The 26,186-nt window shown below is 40.5% G+C and overlaps 1 protein-coding gene across 1 annotated transcript in view; it reads right to left on the minus strand.

Annotated features, from left to right (window-relative positions):
* Nucleotides 1-26,186, minus strand: part of PCOLCE2 (procollagen C-endopeptidase enhancer 2) — a 73,874-nt gene that overhangs the window by 13,864 nt on the left and 33,824 nt on the right. Inside the window, exons 3-5 of the mRNA XM_068546044.1 lie at nt 13,995-14,250; nt 7,443-7,567; nt 4,530-4,666 (exon numbers count right to left, since the gene is read on the minus strand). Of these exons, the coding sequence (XP_068402145.1) occupies nt 4,530-4,666; nt 7,443-7,567; nt 13,995-14,250 (518 nt within the window). The remainder of the gene's footprint in view (nt 1-4,529; nt 4,667-7,442; nt 7,568-13,994; nt 14,251-26,186) is intronic.

Raw genomic sequence — 26,186 nt, forward strand, 5'->3', positions numbered from 1 at the left:
CTTCTCCTTTCCTTTTGTCTACAGATTTACTCATACATATGCATCGTGAAACCATATATTCTATAGGTTTGCATTTTTTTAAACTTGAGATAAATGAAAGAGTATAGTGTGTCTTTTTCTGTTATTTTTTTCACCCTCAACATTATAACTGTGAGATTCATCCACTGTGCTCGGGGCTGTATAGTGTGAACTATAACAGAATCGAACTATTCTCTTGTTGATAAACATGGTGCTGTTTACTCTCCCCCCAGTACAAATAATATTAATGAGAACATTCTTGTATATGTCTTGTGATGCACAGGGACAAAACTGTCCATGAGGAGAGTAGGGTATATGCTCTATACCCGGTCAGAGGATACAAGCTCATTTTCAAATTTTTTAAAAAAATTATTTATTTATTTTTGGCTGCATTGGGTCTTCGATGCTGCGTGCGGGCTTCCTCTAGTTGTGTCCAGTGGGGGCTACTCTTTGCTGCGGTGCATGGGTTTCTCACTCCAGTGGCTTCTCTTGTTGCGGAGCATGGGCTCTAGGTGCGCGGGCTTCAGCAGTTGTGGCTCACGGGCTCAGTAGTTGTGGTGCACGGGCTTAGTTGCTCGCGGCATGTGGAATCTTCCCGGACCAGGGCTCAAACCCGTGTCCCCTGCATTGGCAGGTGGATTCTTAACCACTGCGCCACTAGGGAAGTCCTCATTTTCAATTTTATTAGATATTGCCAAACTGATTTCCAAAGTGATCGTACCAATTTACATTCTTGTCAAAGATTTATTCACTGTGCAGCTTTCTTCTTTGGGGAACGCCTTTCCATGTCTTTTGCCCATTTTTTCTGAGTTGTTATCTTTTCCTTAATAATTTTTAAGGATTTCTTGATACGTTTTGGAACCTAGACCTAGGTCTTTGTCAAATATATCAAATATTTTACAAATATCTGTTTCCGTTTTGTGCCTTCTCTTTTCCCTCTCTTTAAGGTGTATTTTGATGAGCAGAAATTCTCATTTCAGTTCCCAATCCATCTGTAATTGACGTTTGTGTGATATTAGATATGAATACAATTCACTTTTCCCATAGAAGCAAAAGTTGTCCCTGCCTCATTCTCAACAGGGTCATCCTTTACCTGCTGATCTGTGCGTCTCTGGGATATGTCTAATCTGCAGAGACATGTGGAGATGTTTCTGGCCTCTCTGTGGTGTTTTCATTAGTCAATTTTTCTATCTCTCTGTTAAAACCACAATGTCTTAATTATAACAGCTTTCTGACCTGGCTCCACCGTGGTTGGTCAAATCCTCCTGCCGGTTTCTTCTCCTTCAAAACTGTCTTAGTTTTGTCCCCTCCCCTAGCAAAGCCATGTACATTTTACAGCTGGACTGTCAGGTTTAATGGAAAGCCAATCTTTAAAATTTTTAAATAATACTGATTTTTCCTATTCATGAGAATAGCACATAGCTCCATTTATTTAGGTCTTATTAAAATATCTTTTAGTAACGTTTTATAATTTTCTCTATTAAGGCCTTGTACATGATTTGTTAGATTAACTCTTGAGGTTTTTTTTTTTGTTATTGCTATTAAGATACCTTTTTAAAAATACAAACTTTTTTATTCAAGCTATTTAAGATAGTCTTATATAAGTTAACGTTTTCAACTAATAAAAACATAAGTTTGCAAGTCACACTTTAATTTGGTAATATATAAAATTAAATTAATAGATTTTTCTAAATTCAAACCAACCTTGAACTCCTGGTCATAAAGTATTTTTTGATTGTTAGATTTGGCTTGCTAATATTTTTTCTTTTAGGATTTATTTTTCATCAAATTCATAAGTGACGTTGGTCTTCAGTATTCTTTTCTTTGTCCTTATCTTGTTTTGGTGTCACTTTATACTAGCCTTGTAAAATTTGTTGTGGAACAATCCCTATTTTTCTCTGGAAGAATCTGTGCAGTGTTGGAATTATCTGTTCCTCAAATGTTGGTTAGAACTCATGGAGAAAAACAACCGGGGCCTGTTTTTTTCCCCCCTTGATGGGAAGACTTTTCAACTACAGATCAAATTTCTTTAATCATTATTCTGGCTTTTTCTTTTGCCTGCGTCCATTTTGCTTAAAAAAAAAAAAAAAAAAGGAGAAGTATTCTCTCCAATGGTTGAATGCAGTGTTCTCTATCCGTTAGACTAAGCCTGTTGCCTTCAAATCGTCTACATCCTAATTTCCCATATTGAAAGAGATGTGTTAAAAATCTCCTACGGTAACAGTGGACTTTGTAGATTTTTCTTTTAATTTTTATTATTTTTCTGAATTAGATATTTTGATGTGCATACAAGTTTATAATTATTATACTTTCCTGATAAACTGCACCTTTTATCATTACATAGGAACTATTCAGAACTGCTTTCTGCCTAAAATTCTTTTCCCTGTTATCAATAAAGCTATGCCAGTTTTCTTTCAGTTAGCATTTGCTTACAATAGATCTTTCTATCCTTTCATTCTCGAATACTCTGTGTTCTTATTTTTTGGAGACGTGTCTTATAAATAGCATATAACTGGATTTTACTTTGTTATCCAGCCTGACACTCTTTGTCTTTTCATCAATGATCTGATCCATTTGCATTTATATTGATTACAGGTATGTCTAGATATATTTCCATGGTCTCCTTTGGTGCTTTTTTTAAAAAAAAAAAAATCTTTATTTATTTATTTATTTATTTTTGGCCGTGTTGGGTCTTTGTTGCTGCTCGCAGGCTTTCTCTAGTTGTGGCGAGCAGGGGCTACTCTTTGTTGCAGTGTGCGGGCTTCTCATTGCAGTGGCTTCTCTTGTTGTGGAGCATGGGCTCTAGGCATGCGGGCTTCAGTAGTTGTGGCACGCAGGCTCAGTAGTTGCAGCACGTGGGCCCTAGAGTGCACAGGCTTCAGTAGTTGTGGTGTGTGGGCTCAACAGTTGTGACATGCAGGCTCAGTAGCTGTGGCTTGCGGGCTCTAGAGCTCAGGCTCAGTAGTTGTGGCGCACGGGCTTAGCTGCTTTGCGGCCTGTGGGACCTTCCCCAACCAGTGATCGAACCCGTGTCCCCTGCATTGGCAGGTGGATTCTTAACCACTGCGCCACCAGGGAAGTCCTCCTTTCGTGCTTTTTATTTGTCCTGTCTTTTAAAATGTTTCTCTTTTTCTCTTTTGTTGCTTTCTTTGGATTGAACTTTTTCTCATTGCATGTTTTCCCTCCACTGTTTTGGAAGTTAAAGACTCTATTTCTACTTTTTTTAGAGGTTGCCTCAATTTAACATCCATATTTACTCTGGCATATTATAAAGTTTCACAATATCTCCACCCTATTCTCAAACAATACAAGGACCTGAAAATCCTTCAACTCTACAACCAGTATCTTTGCTCAGTGTTTCTTCCTGCAGCTCTGTCCTTTATTCCGTGATCATCATCTTTCTGCCTGAAGTAAAGTCATAATGAAGTTTCTTTAGTTAGGGTTTGTTGGTAGTAAACTGTCTCGGCTCTTATTTAACTGAAGATGTCTTTATTTCACCCACATTCACAGAAGAGAGGTTTTTCTGGGTAAATAATTCAAGACTGACAGTAATTTTGTCTCAACACTTTGAAGATATTCTAAGATTTTCTAACTTCCACTGTTGCTATTGAGAAGTCAGTTGTTAGGCTCTTTCCTTTGTGATAATCTATCTTTTCTTTCTGGATGTTTTTAACATCTTTAAAGTACCTTGCTTTAACTCAAATGTGTCTATGGAAAATCATAGAAATGCATGTAAGATCAAGTGATGCAGATATTCTAATTATGTTGAAGCAACAGAATAAGAAAGGCTATTTAAATTGGCACAGTGGTGACTTTGCCAGCAAGCTGTAGTAATGTCATTGCCACTTCTCCTAGTATTGTATGTGACGGTGTGAAATACCTTGCACCAAAACAGTCATGTGTTGCACCAAAATACAGCACAGAGGAGTTAAGCAACTTGTCCAATGTCATGCATCTAGTAAGTGGCAGAGCTCTTAGCGCCATAAATATTTGCTGATAAATACACAGTACCTTTCAGGCTCACTCAGCAAGAATTTGAGCAACAATGCGAGGCGGCGTAAAGACCCCAAAGTCCAGGACAGGTAAAATCATCTGGATCTGTCATAAGCTTCCAGGTTTCCTCGTCTGGATTCCCGATAATCAGCCCCCTAGTTTTTGCTCAGAATTTTCCTCATTCCACTCTGATGCTTCAGCTCCCCCTTGCAGGGCAGTGAGGTATCCAGGTCAGCTCTCTGGCTCAGCATCTGCCCCAGGGGCATCACCAACTCTACTTCGGTTTATCTGTCTGGCTGCCGAGCCCTCTCTACACTCTTGCTAATGCTGCCTCGCTCTCTGGGTTGGCTACTCTTTGTGTTGACGATGTATGGGACTCCACTGCCATGGAACCCAAGAATCTGAGAACAAAACAACACCACAAAATCTTCCAGAAAATACAATATAATTGGGCAATTTAATAAGGAACAAGTTTAGAGCCCCTAAAATATTAATGAAATAAAACAGGTGCTACTCACGCAGGGGGGCTGTCGCCACAATACTTCCCAATTCTTTCAGCGTCGTTGATCTCCCCACCGTTAAACACGGCCACATAATCGTACCGGCAGTAGTTATCACGCTCAACATCAAACTTCTCAAACTTTAATTCTATAAGCTTTAGTGAAAGCACAACATTAGAAGTGTCAGAGGAGCAGTGCGGAACAACCTCAAAGAGAATTCTTCCTCTCCCTAGATGTGTAGGGTACCACGATTTTCCTTCTTAAAAAAATGTATTCACCGTGTTTGAATTTTTTCTTAGTGTTTACATACTCATTAGTTATCAAAATTGCGGTATTCTTTTGCTTTCATTTTTAATCATTCTGAAAGACCATCTCAAGCCCAAATCAATCCTAATTAGGATCTTAAACATGGGAACTCTGTTCACTTACAGCTAAGAAAGTATAAAAACACTATATAACCCCAGAAACCTATGTTAAGACTTAAATTGGGCTTGTGTTGGAGTGGGAAGCAGGGTTATACACCAACTTCATTCTTCTCTAGAGGAAAACTAATAGAAATAAAAATATTATCTACAATGTCCCCTATAGTAGCGTGTGTTGGGGTGCGTGAGATGGGTGGACACAACAGTTCCCCTTTCAAGAAAAGGAGACTCACATTCCCATCACATGTAAAGAAGTCAAATTCTTTAGGACCAGAGGTTCAGGGAAGTGGGAACTGACTATGATGTCTTCTGTAAGTATGTTTGAAAACTGTGCCTGCCAAACACAGTCTACTTGGTGATCTGGTTGATTTTTGAAGAGGGTGCATAGAAGCATGGATACACAAAGTCAGTGTTAGGTTTCTGAAGTATTAAATATTTTTTGCACTGGTACCAGTAATAGTGTCCTAAATTATTCGAATCAATAAGAAGTTTTGATGTAAGAGCAATCATTCCCCTCATAAGCAGATTTTTCAAGACTCCCTCCAACGTGTGAATCAGAGGAAGTCTCACTGGGTTCATAAATACCCATGGCACCCAGAGAGCTGGTCCCCACTCTTGCTGGATGGCAGGTGGGCAGGCAACCCTCCTTGCTGCTTATGGAATATAATAGGCATTAACTCCTGTTAGGACAGGCACACTGTTACTAGTTGTTAGCTAGCAAAGACTTAGACACAGTAATGTGGGTGAAGGTGATAACAGCAATGGCACCACAGAGAGACACAAAGGTAAAGTGTGGCTTTGAACATCATTGCCACTTATCTACATATTTATCCACTTTTAAAAAGTCAGCACCAGTGATGGGTGAATAATTGCTTATTCATACTTAACACTGCTTTAAGTTATATTAAAATATTTCCTCTTTGGGTCCTGTAACTCCTAACCGGTTAGTAATAAAATGTGTTCTAGGTTATTAAAAAATTGGCTGAACTTCTTCTACTTAGAAATCAGTCACAGAACTTTTGAAGAGAAAATAAAAATAAGTAAATAAATAGGAGGGTAAAGGGGAATGCTATGATTCTTTAAAAAGTAAGTCTTTAATAGAAGAAAATGCTGATAGATTTACATAGAAATTATTTAGGACTTAACTTTCTCATATTATTTTTCTCATTTGGACAGTTTCCAGTGATTTCAGACACTACAACCATGATTAAAAACTCAGCTGGCTGAAGCCAAAAGTCATATAAATAAGATAAAACCCAAATTTAAATTTAAATAATCCAAGAGAAAAACAATAGAAAAAAGATGCTAAATTGTAATCTGTGAGTATAATTAAATTCAAATTATTTAATCTAACATATTTACAAATGACACAGAGAGAAAAATGATCAACACAATCTCAAGAATTACATAATGGCTTAAATGTTTGAGAAATTTAATTTTTAAATGTTATTTTAAACTATAAAATGTTTAATAGAGCTATAGAATCTTTCATTATCAAATAAATGAACATATTTTTCATCTTAAAAATAAAACTGAGTTTTGGGATTATGATCAAAGTGTGTGAAGTGTGTGTGTGTGTGTGTGTGTGTGTGTACTCAAATCGCTAACTTGCAGGGTATATTTACCTGAATAATTTTCCACTAAAGAAATGAATATATGTCAAATAGTATTTGTGTAAGCAATACAAAAGATCAATTTAGAAAAGTTTTTTTAACAGTATTATAATGCTCACCATACAGTGTTTTGATTTAAGTCTATAATGTTTGTAATAATAACAATTTTTTAAAAGTTATTTTCAGAATTCCACAACGTAAGCTTGGTCTATTCTCATGCTAAGTTCTACCCTGCAATTAATATCTGAAAGTGGTCCCCAAAAAGGGTAAAAATTCATATAACCACATACTAATAAACAATGGAAAACTAGAGCTTCTCTGTTGATTGTTTTAGAGCAATGAATAAAGTTATTTGTGGGGAACCTACACAAGTTTTATTTTAAACAACACCCAAAAAAAACCCAACCACACACCACCAGTTTTCTCATCAGACACCTTGTTCTTAGAAAAGATGATGTGGTATGCTTGCATTGGCTTTGTTAAAGTGAAGCATTCAGGCTGTTTCTGATTTGGTGACTAAGAGGGCCATTATCAGGACATAATGCTCTGTGAGCAAATAGTAACCTGAAGTGTACATGTACTTGGGGATTTGTTATGCTCCCATGGTTAGTCACTGATGCTTATAACCCCATGCTTAACAACATCTTCCACAGGGTTAAACAATCTCATGTGGAATTTGCAGACCATTTGTATTTCAAAACCTGTTTTGAAAATTACAATTCTATAATAGGAAATTAAATCCATGACTTTGCAAGTCAAATGGCACAAAGGCAAATTTAACCTCGTCCTTTGCATGAAGAAATACTGTGTCCAGGGGGTCTTCCTCACCCTGTATCTTTAACAGTTCACACTAATTCACACATGCATACTTTCTTCATGTTTTCAGGGAATCTCACCTGATTCTTTGGGGCTACAATGTGCCACACACAAGTGACTCCTGCAGGGTAATCACGGTCTGGCCAGTTGGGGGTTTTAAAAGAGCCGGAAGGTCTTTCAAGGAGTCCTCCACAATACTGATCCCCTGAAGTTATTAAAAATGAAAAAAGAAAATCCAAGTTTATGGCAATGCAACCATGGGGAAATTAGGAATTTGGAATATTGATAGCATAATAAAGACAATGGCAGATGGCTTTAAATTTTCTCTTAAAAAAATGGTTAGTCTCCTCTAAACCCACCCTGCTCCCTAACACACACACACACACACACACACACACACACACACAATGATCTCTAGGTTACCTGACATATCATATTAGCATAAGAGAGAGAAGGAGTGAAATCAGGGCCATAGCTTCCTTCCTTTTTCCCATTTTTTTGGATGAGACAAAACATTTGGGCATGCACTCATTCAGAAATCATGCAGGCTCATTAGAACTCTCAAGCCAGGGGTATTATTTACTAATAATATTTTTGTCCATGTCCATGGACAAAATCTGAATTAGCTGTTATAGACAACTCTCATTCCTAGAAAACTTTTTATACTATACATCTTTCACCATTTTTTAAGAATAATTTTGTTTGTAAAAACTATACATGTTTATAAATTTTCAGCAATACAGAAAAGCATTAAAGAAGGTGGGAGTGATCTCTAGATTGGGCCTGTGTTGGGCAAGCTCCCTCTTGGTCTGAGAAAGTGACTGCTCCAGAAAAGCCTCCTGGACTAACAGGTACAGGTGTCAGAGGGGGGCGGCTCCGTCCCGCGCAGCTGACCATGACCCTGGACTTGCTGCCAGGCATGGGCAGTTCTGCTCTGATGAACTCAGAACAGAACCAAGAAGGCTCTCTCCCAGGGGCCTCAGGAAGGGGTGCCACCGGGTGTTGCCGGGACCTGCTGGAGGTGCCCTCAAGCCAGACAGCACAGGCCCTGTGCGTTATGGCAGGGACTGTGCTTCTTCAGCCAGTGTCCCTCTGCTGCCCTCGGTCCCCAAACCCACGGTTCCTCCCTCACCTGCACACTGAGATGGCCTTGTGTGGGGATGACACCATCCCCCTACCTTTTCCTCTATCCCTCCCACCCCAGACCCATAACCTCAGGTAGAGCTCAGACTCAGCAGTGCTGGAGGCTCTCCCTTTATGCACAAGTCTCATTATTTCGCTAGGAGCTTCCAGAAGTTTCACCACAGCTAAACTCAGCAGCATTTCTGATGGTTAGGATATTAAGATGGAGGTTTAGTTTCACACTTGGTCTTCAAGAGAAAATTCTGCAGTGCTAGATTCCTGCCCTGTGCCGATATTAGCCTCACTTCTGTGGGACTGAACTGGGTTTCCCAAATACGCCTAGACTCCTAGTAAAGCTGTTTCTTCATTGGTGGGGGAAAAAAAATTAAAATTAAATTCGGGGTAGGATTACCTCAAATCCCACTAACCACAATGAACATGTGACAAACATCGTTTCAGACCAATCTCTATGCGTATGTGTTGGGTTGGCCAAAAAGTTCGTTTGGGTTTTTCCTGTTAACATCTTACGGAAAAACCCGAATGAACTTTTTGGTCAACCCAACACAAAAAGGTTCACAGAAATAATTTTAGAAAGACATTTTAATACAAGTTTTACATTTAATTTTACTTGGACTTAACTAACAAAGAAACACTGAAAGGAATTAATATACTTTCATAAAAGTATTTCTGTGACACAGAAGCTAATCATTCTCAAAAGAAGTCTCTAAATTTAAGACAATATGTTATAAAAATTGAGCCTGGAGTAATTTCTGTAACTTTAAAAAAAACATATGTATTTCTTTATTTTTGGCTGCGTTGGGTCTTCGCTGCTGCGCGTGGGCTTTCTCTAGTTGCGGTGAGCAGGGGCTACTCTTCGTTGCGGTGCGCAGGCTGCTCACTGCGGTGGCTTCTCTTGTTGCGGAGCACGGGCTCTAGGCATGAGGGCTTCAGTAGTTGTGGCACGTGGGCTTAGTAGTTGTGGCTCACGGGCTTTAGAGCTCAGGCTCAGTAGTTGTGGTGCACAGGCTTAGTTGCTCCGTGGCATGTGGGATCTTCCCGGACCAGGGCTTGAACCTGTGTTCCCTGCATTGGCAGGCGGATTCTTAACCACTGCGCCACCAGGGAAGTCCATCTGTAACTTTTAATTCATGGAAAATTTCAAGCATATACAAAGTAAACAGAACAATATAATGAATCTCTATGTATTCATCATCCAATTTCAACAATTATCATCATTTTACTATTCTATCAATATCACTACCCAATGCTCACCACCTGCATTATTATTATTATTACTATTATTTTACAGGTTTGGGAGAGGTAAATTCAATACTCTGAAATGCACAAGTCTTAGCTGTAAAAATTTGAAAAATGGATCTGCCCATGTGAGCCACACTCCTATGATGATAATAGAATCATTTCCCACAAAATTCCTGTATCCCTTGTCAGTCAATCTGCTGGCTCCTCACACCATTTTTCTAAAAACTTTCACCTTAGATTAGTTTAATTCTAGAGCTTCATATACATGGAATTATACGGTGTGTCCTCTTCTGTGTCTGACTTCTCTTGCTTAGTACAATTTCTGAGATACATTCATGTTGCTGTGTGTATTAGTAGTTTGTTCCCTGACATTGCTAAGTAGTATTCTGGGGTGTGGAAACCAGAGTTTGTTCACCTATTCTCCTGCTGATATTCATTTGGCTTGCTTCCAGTCTGGGCTTCTGTGAATAACGCTGCTATGAACATTTTTGTATAAATCTCTTTAGGGACATGTATTTTCATTTCTCTTGTATAAATATCCAGGAATGCAATTGCTGGGCCAAGAGTAGATGTAGATGTTTAACTTCATAAGAAACTACCAAAATTTTTTCCCCAAGCGGTTGTAGCATTTTTTACCTCTCAAGGGATGAGCACTTTGGTTGCATCACAACCTTGCCACCATTTAGTGCGGTCAGTTTTTTTAGCCAACCCGGTTGGTATGTAATGGTATCTCACTGTGGTTTTAATTTGCATTTCCCTGTTAACTAAGGACACTGAACAGTTTTTCATGTACTTATGAGTCATTCATATACCTTCTTCCGGAAAGTATCTGTTCAAGTATTTGCCCATTTTTATATTTATGGGGATCTTTATCTTTGTACTGTTGAGTTCTTTATATATTTTGAATAAAAATCCTTTATGAGGTAGTTTTGCAAATATTTTCTCCTATTCTGTAGGTTGCCTATCCATCTTTGTAACATTGCCTTTTATAAGCATTAGTTTTGATTTTAATGAAGTTTGCATGGTACATATTTTTCCATCCTTTTATGTTGAACCTATTTTGTCTTTGTATTTCAAGTGCTTTCTTTTAGACAATTATGGTTGGGCTCTGCTTTTTAACCCATTCTAATAATTACTGTCTTTTAATTGGAGTATTTAATCCTCTACCTTTAATGTATTTATTGACATGTTTGGATTGAGTGTGCCAATTACTATTTTGTTCTATTTGTCACACCTTTCTCTTGTTCCATCCGTTCTTCCTTTCCTGCCTTCTTTGGGCTGTTCAATAATTCTGGTATTCTATTTTAATCTTTTGCCTTTTAGCTAAAATATGTGTGTTTTTTTTAATGGGTTCTCCAAGGACAGCTTATTTAGAGTTAACAGTGTATTTCTTCAGGTACTGTATATTTCCATTTGCTCCTCCATCCTTTGTTCTATTGTTGTCATATATATTATGTCATACAGTACGCTTGCCACAATAGAGTGGTAAAGTTTTTTGTTTTGTTTTGAACGACACATGTAAAGAAATTAGAGAATAAAATAAAATATAGCCTTCTATATTTACCATTTCCAGTGGCCTTCAATCCTTCCATTACCTTTGGGTTACCCTGTGGGGCCACTTCCCTTCAACTTGAGAAACTTCCTTAAATATTTCTTGTGATGCAGGTGTTTATCTGAAAATGTCTTTATTTCATTTCCATTTTTTTTTTTTTTACCGTTACTATTATTCCATTTTTTTAAACATCTTTATTGGAGTATAATTACTTTACAATGGTGCTTTAGTTTCTGCTTTATAACAAAGTGAATCAGCTATACATATACATATATCCCCATATCTCCTCCCTCTTGCGTCTCCCTCCCACCCTCCCTATCCCACCCCTCTAGGTGGTCACAAAGCACAGAGCTGATCTCCCTGTGCTATGCGGCTGCTTCCCACTAGCTATCTATTTCACATTTGGTAGTGTATATATGTCCATGCCACTCTCTCACTTCGTCCCAGCTTACCCTTCTCCCTCCCCGTGTCCTCAAGTCCATTCTCTACGTCTGCGTCTTTATACCTGTCCTGCCCCTAGGTTCTTCAGAACCATTTTTTTTTTTTTTTTTTTAGATTCCACATAAATGTGTTAGCATACAGTATTTGTTTTTCTCTTTCTGACTTACTTTCATTTTTGAAGACTAGCTGTAGAATTCTGGATTGATACTTTTATTCCAGCACTTTAAAAATGCTGTTCCACTGCCTTCTGGCCTCCATTGTTTCTGATTAAAAGAAAGCCATCCTTTATACCATTGTTCTTCTGTACGTAATTTGGGTTTTATCTAATTGATTTTAAGATTTTCTCTTTATCTTTCGATTTCTATAATTTAATTATGATGTGCCTAGGTGTGGCTTCATTTTTATTTATCTTAATTTGGATTTGTTGATCTTCTTGGCTCTATAAATTGATGTTCTTCACTAAATTTGGGTGGCCTCAAGCCATCATTTCTTGAGATACTTTTTCTGCATTATTATCACTCTCTTTTTCTTTTGGGACACAAATTACACACATGTTAGACCACTTGACATTGTCTCACTGGTCTCCGAGGCTCTCTTTCTTTCATCTTTTTCCTCCTGGTTCTTCAGCTTGGATCATTTCTATTCAAATCCACTGCCTTTTTCTTCTACCACCTCCAATCTGCTTGTAAGCCCATCAGGTAAATTAAAAAATTACATATTCTGTATCTTTCAGCTCTAGTATTACCATTTTCTTTTTTTATATAGTTTCTTTTCTGAGATTCTCAATCTGTTTATTTTTTACACATATATTTCCCTTTAAATCCTTAAACATTTATAATAGCTGCTTTAAAGTGCTTGTCTGCTAACTGTAACTTCTGGGTTATTCTGGGGTCAGTTTTTATTGACTGCTTTTTTTCTTGAATATGGACACACTTTTCTGGTTTCATCACATGATTGGATACTGGACATTATGAATGATACATTATAAAGTCTCTGGATTCTGTTGTGTTCCTATAAAAAGTGACTTTTGTTCTAGCAGGCATTCAACTTAGCTAGACCCAAGCTCAAAGTCTGTTGCCCTGGCAGTGGGTGGCAGTTGTAATCTCTGTTTTTTTCATCCTCCAGATGATGCTTTTGTGCCAGGCCAACTGAGTTCTCCCTCACATATGCAGAGTTTAGCCATTAGCCAAAGATTTAGCTGGATTATACCTAAATTTTTTGTGCCTCAATTCTTCTTTGGGATTTCCTCCCAAAGGGTTTGGCTGCTCTCTCAAACCAGCAATGTTGCACTATAGCCCAAGGCAAGAAAAGATTAGGAGTGCCTGCAGGCGGAAGGCTGTAAGTTTAACAGATCTTGACCACTGTGGTTGTCTTCCAAGGGTAGAGGTTTCTACCCTTGGGAGCGCACATGTACTGACACGAAATGATCCCAACTCATAACTATGAAGTGTAAAGAAAAAGTTGTGAAACAAAATGAATGTATGATACCACTTATATATTTTAAAAGCTATTGCAACAGTTCATACATATAAGTAAGTGCACATAGATGGTATGGGAACTACCAGCCACGGCTATTTCTAAGAGGGGACTACAATGGGGTGAAATGTTTCTATAGCTGCATGTGTATATCTGTATGCAGGCTTCACATTTTTACTCCATGAATTTCTACATTTGAATTTTTGTAAGAATATATATGGGCTTTAAAAAAGACTGATTTTTTAAATGGTTTATCTCAGAATATTGAATATAGTTCCCTGTGCTATACAGTAGGACCTTGTTGTTTATCCATTCTGTATGTAATAGTTTGCATCTGCTAATCCCAAACTCCCTGTCCATCCCTCCCCCACCCTCCCTCCCCCTTGGCAAGACTGATTTTTTTTTTTAAGATTTTTTTTTGATGTGGACCATTTTTAAAGTCTTTATTAAATTTGTTACAACACTGCATCTGTTTTATGTTTTGGTTTTTTGGCCGCAAGACATGTGGGATCTTAGCTCCCCGACCAGGGATCGAACCTGCACCGCCTGCATTGGAAGGCGAAGTCTTAACCACGAGACCACCAAGGAAGTCCCAAGGCTGATTTTTTAATGGTCTCTTTATGGTTTGGTGGTATTTATTAGCTCTCTGTTTGAGAAGAATTGCTCTTAAACTTTAGATTAAATGAGTAAATCCATATAAAGTGCCTAGAACAGTGCCTGACACACAGGAGGCATTCAACAACCGTGAGCCCTTATTATTGCTGTTATGTGGAAATGATACCTCTTTCATTTGGTTCAGCGGCAGAGAACATGGCCATGAAGCCATTCCCAGCTGTGTTGGCATCGGAAATCATCTGCACCATCATCTTGTTGCCACTGGACACAAGAGCTCCGGGCCGGAACGTGCCGCAGAAGCGCCCGATGCGCTGGCCATTGGAGTGGCCGTTGTACACGTCCACAAAGTCATAGCGACACAGGTTGTCACTCTCCAGGTCTATGAATCGGAAATTAAGAACTACTACTTTTCCCTCGGGGACCTGCCAAGAAAAGGGCCAAGTGGAAAACCGTGTCATGAAAACATCTGAAATCTTCACATCTAGCCAATTACTAAAATGAGCAGATAAAAGTTTAATACCCAAAATGATGCTTTTTCTTCCCTCAACTCTGAACTAGGCCAGAAAAGATTTTCTACCATAATGCATTCCTAGTAAAAGATTAGCATTTGTTCTCTTTTGACAAATTCCACAGTTCTCTAGGGTACAGGAGCTTATTCCTAGGGAGTTTGTTTCAACAAAGCTGCAAAATATTGGATCAGTCTTATTAATTGATAAGTCATTGCTGACAAAGAATACCAGTCCTGATTGGACCTTAGCACACATTTGCATATTTTAAAGCACCATGGCACTCAGAGATAGTGCTTGGCAAAGCAACATTTGAAATGCCATTTTTCACAAATAATACAATAGGACGATCTCAATATACAGAATGTTTCTATGAAGTTCAAACTGAAGGGGTGATTTGGCAATTGTGCAGTTAATTTACAGATAATCCACTTTGGGTCCTGAAGAATCCCGATCAGCTATCTGCACTGATTATATTAATTGAGTAATTGTTGAATCATCTCTTTTCAAAGTCGCTGAGTTTTTACTTGTTTTCCAGGTGAAAACTTTGTATAACAGGAAGCCTTGAAACACAATACACTGATGAAAAAGATGTGTTTTCACTTCCTCATAAGACTTTCTTCACCATAATCTCCTCCTCCCTCCTTGTTCCCTGAATAGGTAGAGAAAATAGGCTACAAAAGCATTTGTCAGGATTCTTACAAAAGCCCCATTTATTTCCCAGTTCACACTATTTTAATTTCTTCATCCAAGCTGTTTAAAGTCTTGATCAGCTTTGTTTCATACTCAATAGAATAAGAATTTCATTCTGTAAAAGCATACAGATGACAAAGGTCAGTGATTAAAGAAAAAAAAAAAACACAAGCAACACTGATTGCTTCATCTTAGTTAACTATCTCAGACTCAAAGATCAACAGATGCTTTCATATAAATATGGCTTCCCCATGCTGGTAAATGCCATGAATTTTTTTTTCCTATAATAAGAAGTGTTTCAGTGTTATTTGCCTTTTTTGTCAAACACATACACACCCAATGTAGAAGCTGTAACAGAGTAGTCACAAGAAGAGGGATATTTTGGCTTTGACATGGTTGCATTCTAATTGCTCGAAGCTTATCTTAAGTGTGAATATCAGAAGCTCTAAAGCCACAGTCTAAGAAGCTGATAGCAAAAAATGCAATTAAATTTTTAAGCATGCTCACAGTGATAGCTGTTGTAGAATGCCTTGGTTTTATGTTCTGCTTTGTTGCATACAATCTCTATTTATCCCATGATCAGAAAATGATCAAAATGTGATGCCACGTTTGTAACCCTGAGTATAAGCAAGCTTTCTATGAAATCACTGAAACATTCCCAGCCAGGAAAAACATTTTGAACTGAATTAGTTAGGACTGTCCTTGTATGAATAATGACTATTTTTATAAATGTATCGATAAACTCTATGGAGGGCAATTCAAAGCTATGAGACTCATCCACCCACAGAGTGAGTGTAGATGAAAAAGGGAAGAGGTCTCAGGATGGAGCCCTGGAGCATTCCAATGTCACTGGGTCTCCAAGATGAGGTCAAACCACCACAGAGGCTGAGTCAGTTAAGTAGGAGGCAACCAGAAGGATGTGGTGCTCAGAACCCTGATGAGGAGAGTGGGTCAAGGGGAAAGACTGACTGGCTGAGTCAAGTGATGCTGATGAGTCAGGAAGATGAGGACTGAGAAATGACCACTGGGGTTAGCAACCAGAGGTCACCGGTGACTCTGACACGGCTGTTTTGGTGCAGCAGTAGGGACAAAGCCTGCTAAGAGAAGGATCGAGAGAAAATGGAGTGAGAGGAATTAGTGATAATGAATGTAGACAAGCTTTTCAAGGAATTTAGCTGGAAAGATGAACAGAGTAATAGGAGGGTATCTGTAGCTGGAAGGGGATATGAGGACCAGACAGGATTCTTAAATGGGCTGTATTAAGGCATGTTTGCAGGCCAGTGGGAATAATTCTGTAGAGAGGGCAAAACTGAAGTAAAAGAGAGGGAGGATTGCTGGAGAAATGTCGTTGAGCAGGCCAGGGGAGATTTGATCTGAGACAGCGATGGAGGGGGCAGCCTGAGATAGCAGCACGGATGGTCGGCCCAGTGAGAGGAAGGAAGGCAGATGCGGGTAGGTTAGTACACAAGGTTGTGATGGCATGTGAAACTTTTCTTCTGATTGCTTTGCTTTTCTCAGTGAAATAGGAAACAAGGTCATCAGCAGCAAGAGTGGATGTGAGAGGAGCTACTGGGAGTTTGAGAAAAGAAGAGTAGGTGTGTAAATGGATGAGGGAAATGTAGTAGGGCTGCCGTGAGTGCTGAGGGTCCACTTGAAGCAAATGAATTAAAAGTGAGGCCTTTCTACTGTATGACCCAGCAATTCCACTCCTGGGTATATATCCGAAAAAACTAAACACTAATTCAAAGATACATGCACCCCAATGTTCTTAACAGCATTATTTACAATTGCCAAGATATGGAAGCAACCTAAGTGTCCATCAACAGATGAATGGATAAAGAAGATGTGGTATATATAAATACAGTGGAATACTACTCAGCCATGAAAAAGAATGAAATGTTGCCATTTGCAACAACACGGATGGACTTGGAGGGTATTAGGCAAAGTGAAGTAAGTCAGACAGAGAAAGACAAATACTGTATGATATCACTTACATGCGGAATCTAAAAAATACAACAAAGTAGTGAATAAAATGAAACAGGCTCACAGATATAGAGAGTACACCACAGTGGAGAGAGGGCAGGGAGGAAGGGCAAGATAGGGGTAGGGGAGTAAGAGGTACAAACTATTATGTGCAAAATAAACAAGCCACAAGGATAGAGTGTACAACATAGGGAATATAGCTAATAATTTATAATAACTATAAATGGAGTGTAACCTTTAAAAATTGTGAATCACTATGTTGTACTCCTGTAACATGTACATCAACTGTACTTCATTAAAAAGGAAAAAAAAGTGAGTCCTCTCTTCATGGTTGCGTTCTTTTTCTCCCCAGCCACGTTCAGCTCCCTGGGTGGAGGTGCAGAGCGGCTGGAGCTGGATTTAAGCAGTGCTGGGTGGGGAGGTTGGGAGGTGGAGGGGTGTTTGCCAAGTGAGGACTATGGTGGGGGAGAGGACGTAGGCAGGAGAATGACCATAATGGTGGACCATGGAATCCAAGTTGGGTTATAAGCATAGAAATCAGGACTCAGTAGGGTGAGGGCAGTAACAACCTAGATCATGGTAGAGGCAAGGACAACGACAATGGAAGTGGGTGGCTGAGGAGCGATGGAGGACAGGAGGCTAAAGACCCAAAGGGATCATCCACGTAGATATTGAAATTCCTGCGAACGATGACAAGGAAGGTGCTGAAGACAGTGACCATGAGCCAGGGGCTAAAGTTTACAAGAAAGGAGGGAGACTGTCCTGGAGTCTTTGGACGACTGCAACAAGGAGGGACACGGGGCATCACAGTCTTGTTTCATTGGTAATTTCTCAGTTCTCTGACACTGAGAAAACTGGGTGACTGTGGTCAGGCTGTTGAAATGGAATCCAAGCCTTGGATACTCATTCCCAATGGGATAAATCTTTCCTTCTCCAACATTCTTTATTTGGTCTCGATGCAATGAAAAGTGGAAATTTCTCTGAGAATGAGACACAAATATATCAGCAGCAGAAAATGGGTTACATCGTATAACTTTGAACACAAAACCCAACAACCCTGACAAAAACTCTTTGGAAGGAAGGTTTCAGGGGGAGATCTGTACCCATTGTGGGTCTATTGGAACCACAGACGAATGCCATCTTACACTGAAGGCCAAAGAGAAATTCTACTGCAAGTGAGATGCACACTGCATCAAACCCTTTCGCTGTAACACAAAAGCTGTTCTTCATATTTATATAAGGAACCAAGATTGTCTGATGCTCTGTGAGGTGAACTTTGCTAAGAGTTCCTGGATTCTCATTCTAAAGGACTTTGGAAAGCATATTCTCTGAAGATGACCTTCCACTTGAAGAATCTACGGTCTGTACCCTTGATTTTTCTTTGTTAGGGATATAAAAAAATATAGAAAGAAACAGAGAGTAATGTAACACACACCTGGGTACCAACCAGCCAGAATTGATTATTGTTAACATTCTGTCAACACATTTTTTAAAGTCTCCTTTAAAAAGTAAATACATAATTTCAGATAAAATGAGTTTTCCTTTGTCCTCATTCATAGCCTCATTCTCCCTCCTTTCTCAGAAGCAACCACTGTCACAAATTTAGTGAGTTTTCTTCTGTGCCATGCAAAATACTTTTATATACATGTATATGTATCCATGCAAAATACATAGTTATGTTTTTGTGTCCGTTTTCCCTGAAAGAGGGAGCTCTAGAAGGTAAGGATACCCCCTGCCTTGTTCACTGTTGCATCCCCATCTTCTGGATAGCACGTGGCCCCAAGTAGAGGTGCACCATAAAGATTTATTAAATGAATGAATCCATTAAAAGCTAGATGGACACCGGCTTCTTTGCACAAATCCTGGACGAGGCACCTTCTGGGTGGCTCTGCCTCTTGGGTTTTAATCTCATATCCCACCAAGCAGCAAAACTCCAGAAGGCCCCTCTCCTTTCTACGTCTTTCTTTACCAAAAAAAGAAGACACATATCTTTGGGGAAACTTTATATCTCAAATCTCCCGTAAATGCTAACGCTTAATGCAGAAACTCAAGTAAGACACTTTTTTGGGGTAGCAAATTAGACAAGGCTACCGAGTTGTTGAGATTCTATTGACCAAGGGATTCATTATCTGCCTGTAGAAAAATAATTCTGGGCTTGTGATTTTCCCTACCAGTAGCCGAGTCCTGTGTGGGCCAAAGCCCAGCACTGCAGCAGTGACCTCAGCTCACCCCACGGCCCCTGGGGTGTCCTTATGGTCAGAGGCAAGTACGCCAAGTCGCTGGATGCCAACGCCAGGCTTGCTGCCAGAGAATGAATGGGGAATTGCATTCTGAGCTGGTCATTTGCATTTTCAGGATACTATGAGCAAATGCAAATAGAAGCCAGCTTCTTTGGTGTGGAGGAATAGATTTCGGTAGAAGTGGGAACGCTCCTTTGTGTCTGTATCTTTTCTTCCCCCAACGCATCATTTACTAATTTGAGCAAAAAGATCTGTTGCTGCAGCCTGTCTGATTTTTTTAAAAAGCCCTCGTTTTAATCTTCTTAGATTTTCTTCTTCCACAAACAGACCTTTCGGAAAGCGTGTTCTAAAATGCAGGCCACATTGTTATTTACAGCAAGTTCAAGAGGCACGGCAGCTCTGTGTCAACTCACTTACATCTCCAAATGTAATCCAGAGAAATGTATGTACAAATTACGCACAAATATTTGGCTAGGCTTCAAGAGGGGGATCAATCAGAAACTTCAAGATCTTATTCATGTGTCTCTTCTATTTATTTATTTATTTATTGGCAGTGTCATGTTGCTTGGATCTTCGTTCCCCGACTAGGGATTGAACCTGTGGCCCCTGCAATGGAAGTGAGGCATCCTAACCACTGGACCACCAGGGAATTCCCATCGTCTGTGTCTATTTAAATTTATTTATTTATTTATTTATGGCCGTGCTGGGTCTTCGTTTCTGTGCGAGGGTTTTCTCTAGTTGTGGCAAGCGGGGGCCACTCTTTATCACGGTGCGCGGGCCTCTCACTATCATGACCTCTCTTGTTTCGGAGCACAGGCTCCAGAAGCGCAAGCTCAGTAATTGTGGCTCATGGGCTTAGCTGCTCCGCGGCATGTGGGATCTTCCCAGACCAGGACTCGAACCCATGTCCCCTGCATTGGCAGGCAGATTCTCAACCACTGCACCATCAGGGAAGCCCCGTCTGTGTCTATTTAAATACTCCTTTTTTTAAAGATGGAATCTTATACACATTTGGAAAATAAAACATACATTTTGATTCATGGAAATAACATGTGATGTTTTGAAAAAAAAAATTTTTTTTTTGGTTAGGGTTTTTACCAAAAAAAAACCCCTTTACACCCTTACGTCTGGAAGGAGGGTGGAAACCCCCAACTACCTCAAGCCCAGCCCACGAGAACCAGTGGAGATGAGGTTACACTCCTCTGCTGAAAACTGTCCAAAGCTTTCCCAGCGTGGCAGGAATAAAATCCTCACTGTACCTATAAGCACACACTTAAGGAGTGTATAAAAGGTGCCGGTATTTTTCTAAGCCCTTTACACATATTATTCCACTTAATTACAGCAACCCTATGAAGTTGATATTAGCCCAGTTTTACAATTTACAGGTAAGGAAACTGAAGCAATGAGAGGTTTAAGGTCCTGTATGATATGGCCCCTGACTATCTCTCCGACCTCATCTTTCCTTGTCATGCAACAATCTGGCTGTTCAAGGAACCCTCCAAGCTGGTTCTCCACCTCAGGACCTTTGCACAGTCTGGCCCCTCTGCTTGGCGCACTCTCCTCCCTGATATTCCCAAGTCTGCCTCTACCTACCTCATTATTTAACTCTCAGCTCAAGTGTCACCTTTCCAGAGGGGTCTCTCCCGAGCCCTTCAGTTGCTTTAGATCATGTTGACCATATAACCGTGTTATTTCTTTACAGATTATTTATCATCTGTCTCTTTACCAGAATGTACCATCCAGAGATCAGAGGTTGCCCACAGCTACTTCAAGACTTAGTTATTACAGGAGTTCAAAAAGTAGTTATTGAATAAATGACTGGAATCCTTATAATCTTAATTTTAAAAAAGCAGTGCAGACCACAACTCCTATTACTAGCACATAAGTTTATGTAACAATGTAAACTAACGAACAGGTACGAGGCAAGCAGTAGTGGCACCCTTCTGAAAAGGAAGAAACAGCTCAGAGTGGTTATGATGACTTACAGCCACCCAGCAAGTCAGTGGCAGAGCCCAGGTGTCCTGACTTCTACCCGACTGTGTTTCCCATGGCCTGACCGTGGCAGAAGCTGAGGAGATGCTCGCTGATCTCGGTTCCTTTCCCCAGGCACACAGGAAGGTGACATGCTCCAGCCTGCACTGCAGTTAGGTTGGGGCCAGGTGCCTGGGTCCTGGTCAGTGGGATGCAGGTGAAGTGAGGTATCCACGTCCAGGCCGAGCCATAAAAGTCCTCTGCACAATCCTTTCGGAGTTCTCTTTTTGCTCTAAGGAGGGGACTCAACGGAGGAAACAGGAAGGTTCTAGGAGATGGGAGAGCCACACAGGAGCTAATGCTCAAAGGAGAGCTGCCCGGGACAGCCATCCAACTGCACCGGACTGTGGCATGAGCAAGAAATGACCATTCGTTCAGACCCACAAACATAGAGAACAGACTTGTGGTTGCCAAGGGGGAGGTGGGGTGGGGGAACGATGGATTGAGAGTTTGGGGTTAGCAGACGCAAACTAGTATATACAGGATGGATAAACAACAAGGTCCTCCTGTATAGCACAGGGAACTATATTCAATAGCCTGTGATAAACCATAATGGAAAAGAATATGAAAGAGAATGTATATGTATAACTGAATCATTTTGCTGTACAGCAGAAATTAACACAACATTGTAAATCAACTATACCTGAATAAAATAAAGAAAAAAAAAAGAGAAAGAAATAACCGTTTGGGTCTTCCCTGGTGGCGCAGTGGTTAAGAATCCGCCTGCCAACGCAGGGGACACGGGTTCGAGCCCTGGTCCGGGAAGATCCCACATGCCACAGAGCAACTAAGCCTGTGTGCCGTAACTACTGAGCCTGGGCTCTAGAGCTCAAGAACTACAACTACTGAGCCCATGTGTCACAACTACCAAAGCCCACGCACCAGAGCCCGCGCACAGCGATGAAGAGTAGCCCCCGCTCGCCGCAACTAGAGGAAGCCCGTGTGCAGCAACGAAGACCCAACACACCCAAAAATAAATAAATAAAATGAATAAATGTATAAAAGAAATAACCGTTTGTTGTGTCAGGCCATTGAGATTTGGGGGGTTGTTTGGTACAGCTTTACACTTTGGGTTAATTATCCTGATTGACACATGGATAGTGACACGTGCCAGTTGTCCTGACCCAGCAGCTCGGTGACAGGCAACTGTGGAGATATCTTTGTTGTTTTTTGGTGCCTATAAGTTCCATATGAATCAACATTGTAATATGGCCACCAAAAAGCGGACACGGTCTCAGGCTGTGTGAATAGCAGGGGAGGTGACAGACGATTTGAAGCAGTCAGAAAAGAGTGAATTCAGAGGCATCACCGAGGTACGTGCTGTAAATTCAGTGGCTCCTGCAAAGTCTAACTGGCTCCTCTGGCACCACCGTCGTGACCCCTGACGCCTTTATCTATGGCTGGGCAGCGAAGGTGAGAAGACAGTCAGCAGCCATGGGTACTGCTCGAGATGGGAAAAGAAATGAGTCTTCTGATGGAAGACCTGGCTGTGAAATGAACAAGAAGCTGGTCATGCATACTAAGCCTGAGGGTGAAGATGGAAAAACCAGAGAGGACAAGGTGGCTCCAGCAGGGCCACTCAAGTCTGCCACGGGAAAATGCAGATGGGAAAAATGTGAAGGCACAACAAAGCAGCACCCAGGGCAACAGGAACTCTGAGGGGAGTCCAGCCAGGATGGGGAGACAGGCAATTGGGCAAAAAGCTACTCGTTTAGGTTTTGCCTGGGGGAGGAGAAAAAGTCAGGTTTAAATATAGACTATTCTGTATAGCTGATTCACTTTGTTACAAAGCAGAAACTAACACACCATTGTAAAGCAATTATACTCCAATAAAGATGTTAAACTATATATATATATAAATAACATATATAGAAATTTTTAAAGATGTAGAGTATTCCTTTTTTTAAAAACTCTGAATGAAGTAATTTTATTTATTTTTACTTTTTTATTGAAGTATAACTGATTTACAATGTTGTGTTAGTTTCAGGTGTACAGCAAAGTGATTCTGTTATACATAGATATATATATTCTTTTTCAGATTCTTTTCCACTATAAGTTATTACAAAATATTGACTACAGTTCCCTGTGCTATACAATAGGTTCTTGTTGTTTACCTATTTTACATATAGTAGTGTGTGTATGTTATCCCAAACTCCTAATTTATCCCTCTCCCCCTTCCCCTTTGGTAACCATTAGTTTGTTTTCTGTGTCTGTGGATCTATTTCTGTTTTGTTTATAAGTTCATTTGTATCTTTTTTTTTTAAGATTCCACATATAAGTGATATCATATGGTATTTGCCTTTCTCTGTCTGACTTACTTCACTTAGGATAATCTCTAGGTCCATCCATGTTGCTGCAAATGGCTATATATCATCCTTTTTTATGGCTGAGTAATATGCCATTGTATATATGTACCACATCTTCTTTATCCATTCCTCTGTGGATGGACACTTAGGTTGCTTCCATGGCTTGGCTAGTGTCAATAGTGCTGCAATGAACATTGGGGTGCGTGCATCTTTTCAAATTATGGTTTTCTCCGGATATATGCCCAGGAATGGGATTGCAGGGTCACATGGTAGCTCTATTTTTAGTTTTTAAAGGAACCTCCATACTGCTCACATCTTTTCACAGATGTGCCTCTTCTGCTTTTCCTGTGGCTCATGGTATCACTAGGACCCTACCGTGGATGTAAGTGGTGACACATCTTCTGGGCAAGTTATGCATTCGTCATCACTTTTCCTGAGAACTGGAAATTCACTGCTTAATTTTTCACTTCACGTGAGCTGTCTTTTTAGCTATTTGTTCTTGAAAGGGTTTACTGCAAAATAAAAAAGCATTACCCAACAATAAAATAAAAAAGCACTACCATACAATAAAATATTGATTTATAAAATAAAGAGCTGTAGATTTATACCAAGCCATAAATAACGAAACCACTGTAGCAAGAGCACTCAGACTGTCTTACAGCAGGACAGCTCAGCCTCCTTTCCCCAGCATATATTTCACGTACAATGAACCTATACTTCCCATGTTGTCCACTGAACCAGCCAACTGGTAGCCTGGTGGCTTCGTGTGTCTCACTGGTCACAGCACCCGCCACAGCACTGGTGCCACCTGGCCTCTGGGACCAGAAGCATCAAACACTCATCCCTCTACCACCCAAGACTGGAAGGAGTGGCTGAACCTAGTGGCTAAAGCCCAAGCTATTTCACGTGATTAGTGGGTGTCTTGAATGCTGTCCTTGAAAGGTCTTAGCTGTGTTGGGAAAAAAGAGACAAGTTTGCACTGGTTGTCTTTCACATTCAACCACGTGCTGAAGAGAGAACTCTGCCTACTGCATAAGTGTACGATGCCCTTCTAGACAAGACCACGGCAGAAGATGGAAGCACAAAGGGAAGCTCTACCAGACCCAGCTTGCATTATTTTAAAGCAACTCTCAGGAGTAATCTTTCTTTTAAAACAATAAAAAATCCACGACAAATGGCAAATCACATGAGATGCCCTGAATGACAGGTACACATCGGAACTGTCCAGGACAAATGAGGACGCCTGGCTATCCTGGCCTCAGGGCATCTGGGTCCCTCCTCTAAAATCTGAAGCTGCCCCAGTGAAAACCAGAGGTTGACTAAATGAAGAGCTGCTGAATGGGAAAAAGGATGAGAGAATGGCTTCCTGTTACCTGCAGAATGAAATCCAAACTCCTTACACTAATGCTGTGTGAGGTCCACCCCTCTGACATTCTGGTCTCATCTTTACCCAGTCCTTTGTATCTTGGGCTCGAATCTCCCCATCCTCGAAAACAGCCAGCCCCTTTCCGTTCCCATCTCTATGAGATCACGTGCGTATCCCCTGCCCGGATTCTTCTCTCCCCATCTCAGTCTATCGACTGCCACCCCGATTTCAAAGTCTGGGCCAAACGCACCTTCTCTAGGAACCCACCAGCCTCCCACTGCTTGACCAATGTCCACACTCAGGGGGATGTTATCTTCCCTCTTTCCGCTCCCAGAGCCCACTGTTCTACTGTCCTCGCCTCTCTTTTGGTAGATCCCTCAGCGTCTACGGGGCCCACAGGGGCCCACAGGGTCTGGGGTGTGTGCTCTGTCTCCAGGCAGACTGTGAACCTTTCAGGGGCAGGACTGCTCCATTCTGATTCATCTGAGTCTGAACCCACAGGCAGCTGGAGTCCAGGCATCAAAAACATGCAGGGAAGGTGAGGACGGAGATGGGGAAGAGTTTTTCTATCTTCATTTTAGTCTCAGATCTGCGAACAGTTTGGGGACTTTCTATGCCACTTGATTATTTGTTCTGCAGGTCAGCAAGTATTCGTTAAATAATAGCAGCCGGCACAGTGACACATATCTAGGTGGAGAAAACATAAACTCCGAGGGTCCCTGTGACACAGAACCTGGCAGTGCCTCCCTGGATCAGGTTAGGGCTCCATTAGGACATGTGAGAGAGAAAGACTGTAAAAACAACACCCATCCCAAGCAGTCCGGTTTGCTATAATCTCTCAATCTGCATAGGATGGATTATAACTTTCTTAAAGAAAGGATAGTCATTGCTTTTTCTTAGCTGTGTTTCATGATAAAAGACTGCAGATAAGTCATAGAATTAAATCTAGCCAATTTCTTCACACCTTCAAAAAATAGAACAAAGTCCTTAAGTCATTTTAGGATATATTTTCAATTCTCCAGAAGCTGTCAGCATGAGTTAATCCAGAATGGGGTAAACATGAGTGGTGGAGATGCATGGAGAAAAAGCATCCCTAACCTAAGCCACTGGTCTGTGTCGTCTGACAGCTAGGCTTAAGGGTAACAGACATAGAAGCCAGGGTTGTTTTTTTGCTAGCCAGGGGCCTTTGGGTCATACAGAACCCGTGTTTTCTCCTTAATGACACGTGGGTGT

The sequence above is a fragment of the Eschrichtius robustus genome, chromosome 6 (assembly GCF_028021215.1).
Source record: "Eschrichtius robustus isolate mEscRob2 chromosome 6, mEscRob2.pri, whole genome shotgun sequence".
Classification (NCBI taxonomy): domain Eukaryota; kingdom Metazoa; phylum Chordata; class Mammalia; order Artiodactyla; family Eschrichtiidae; genus Eschrichtius; species Eschrichtius robustus.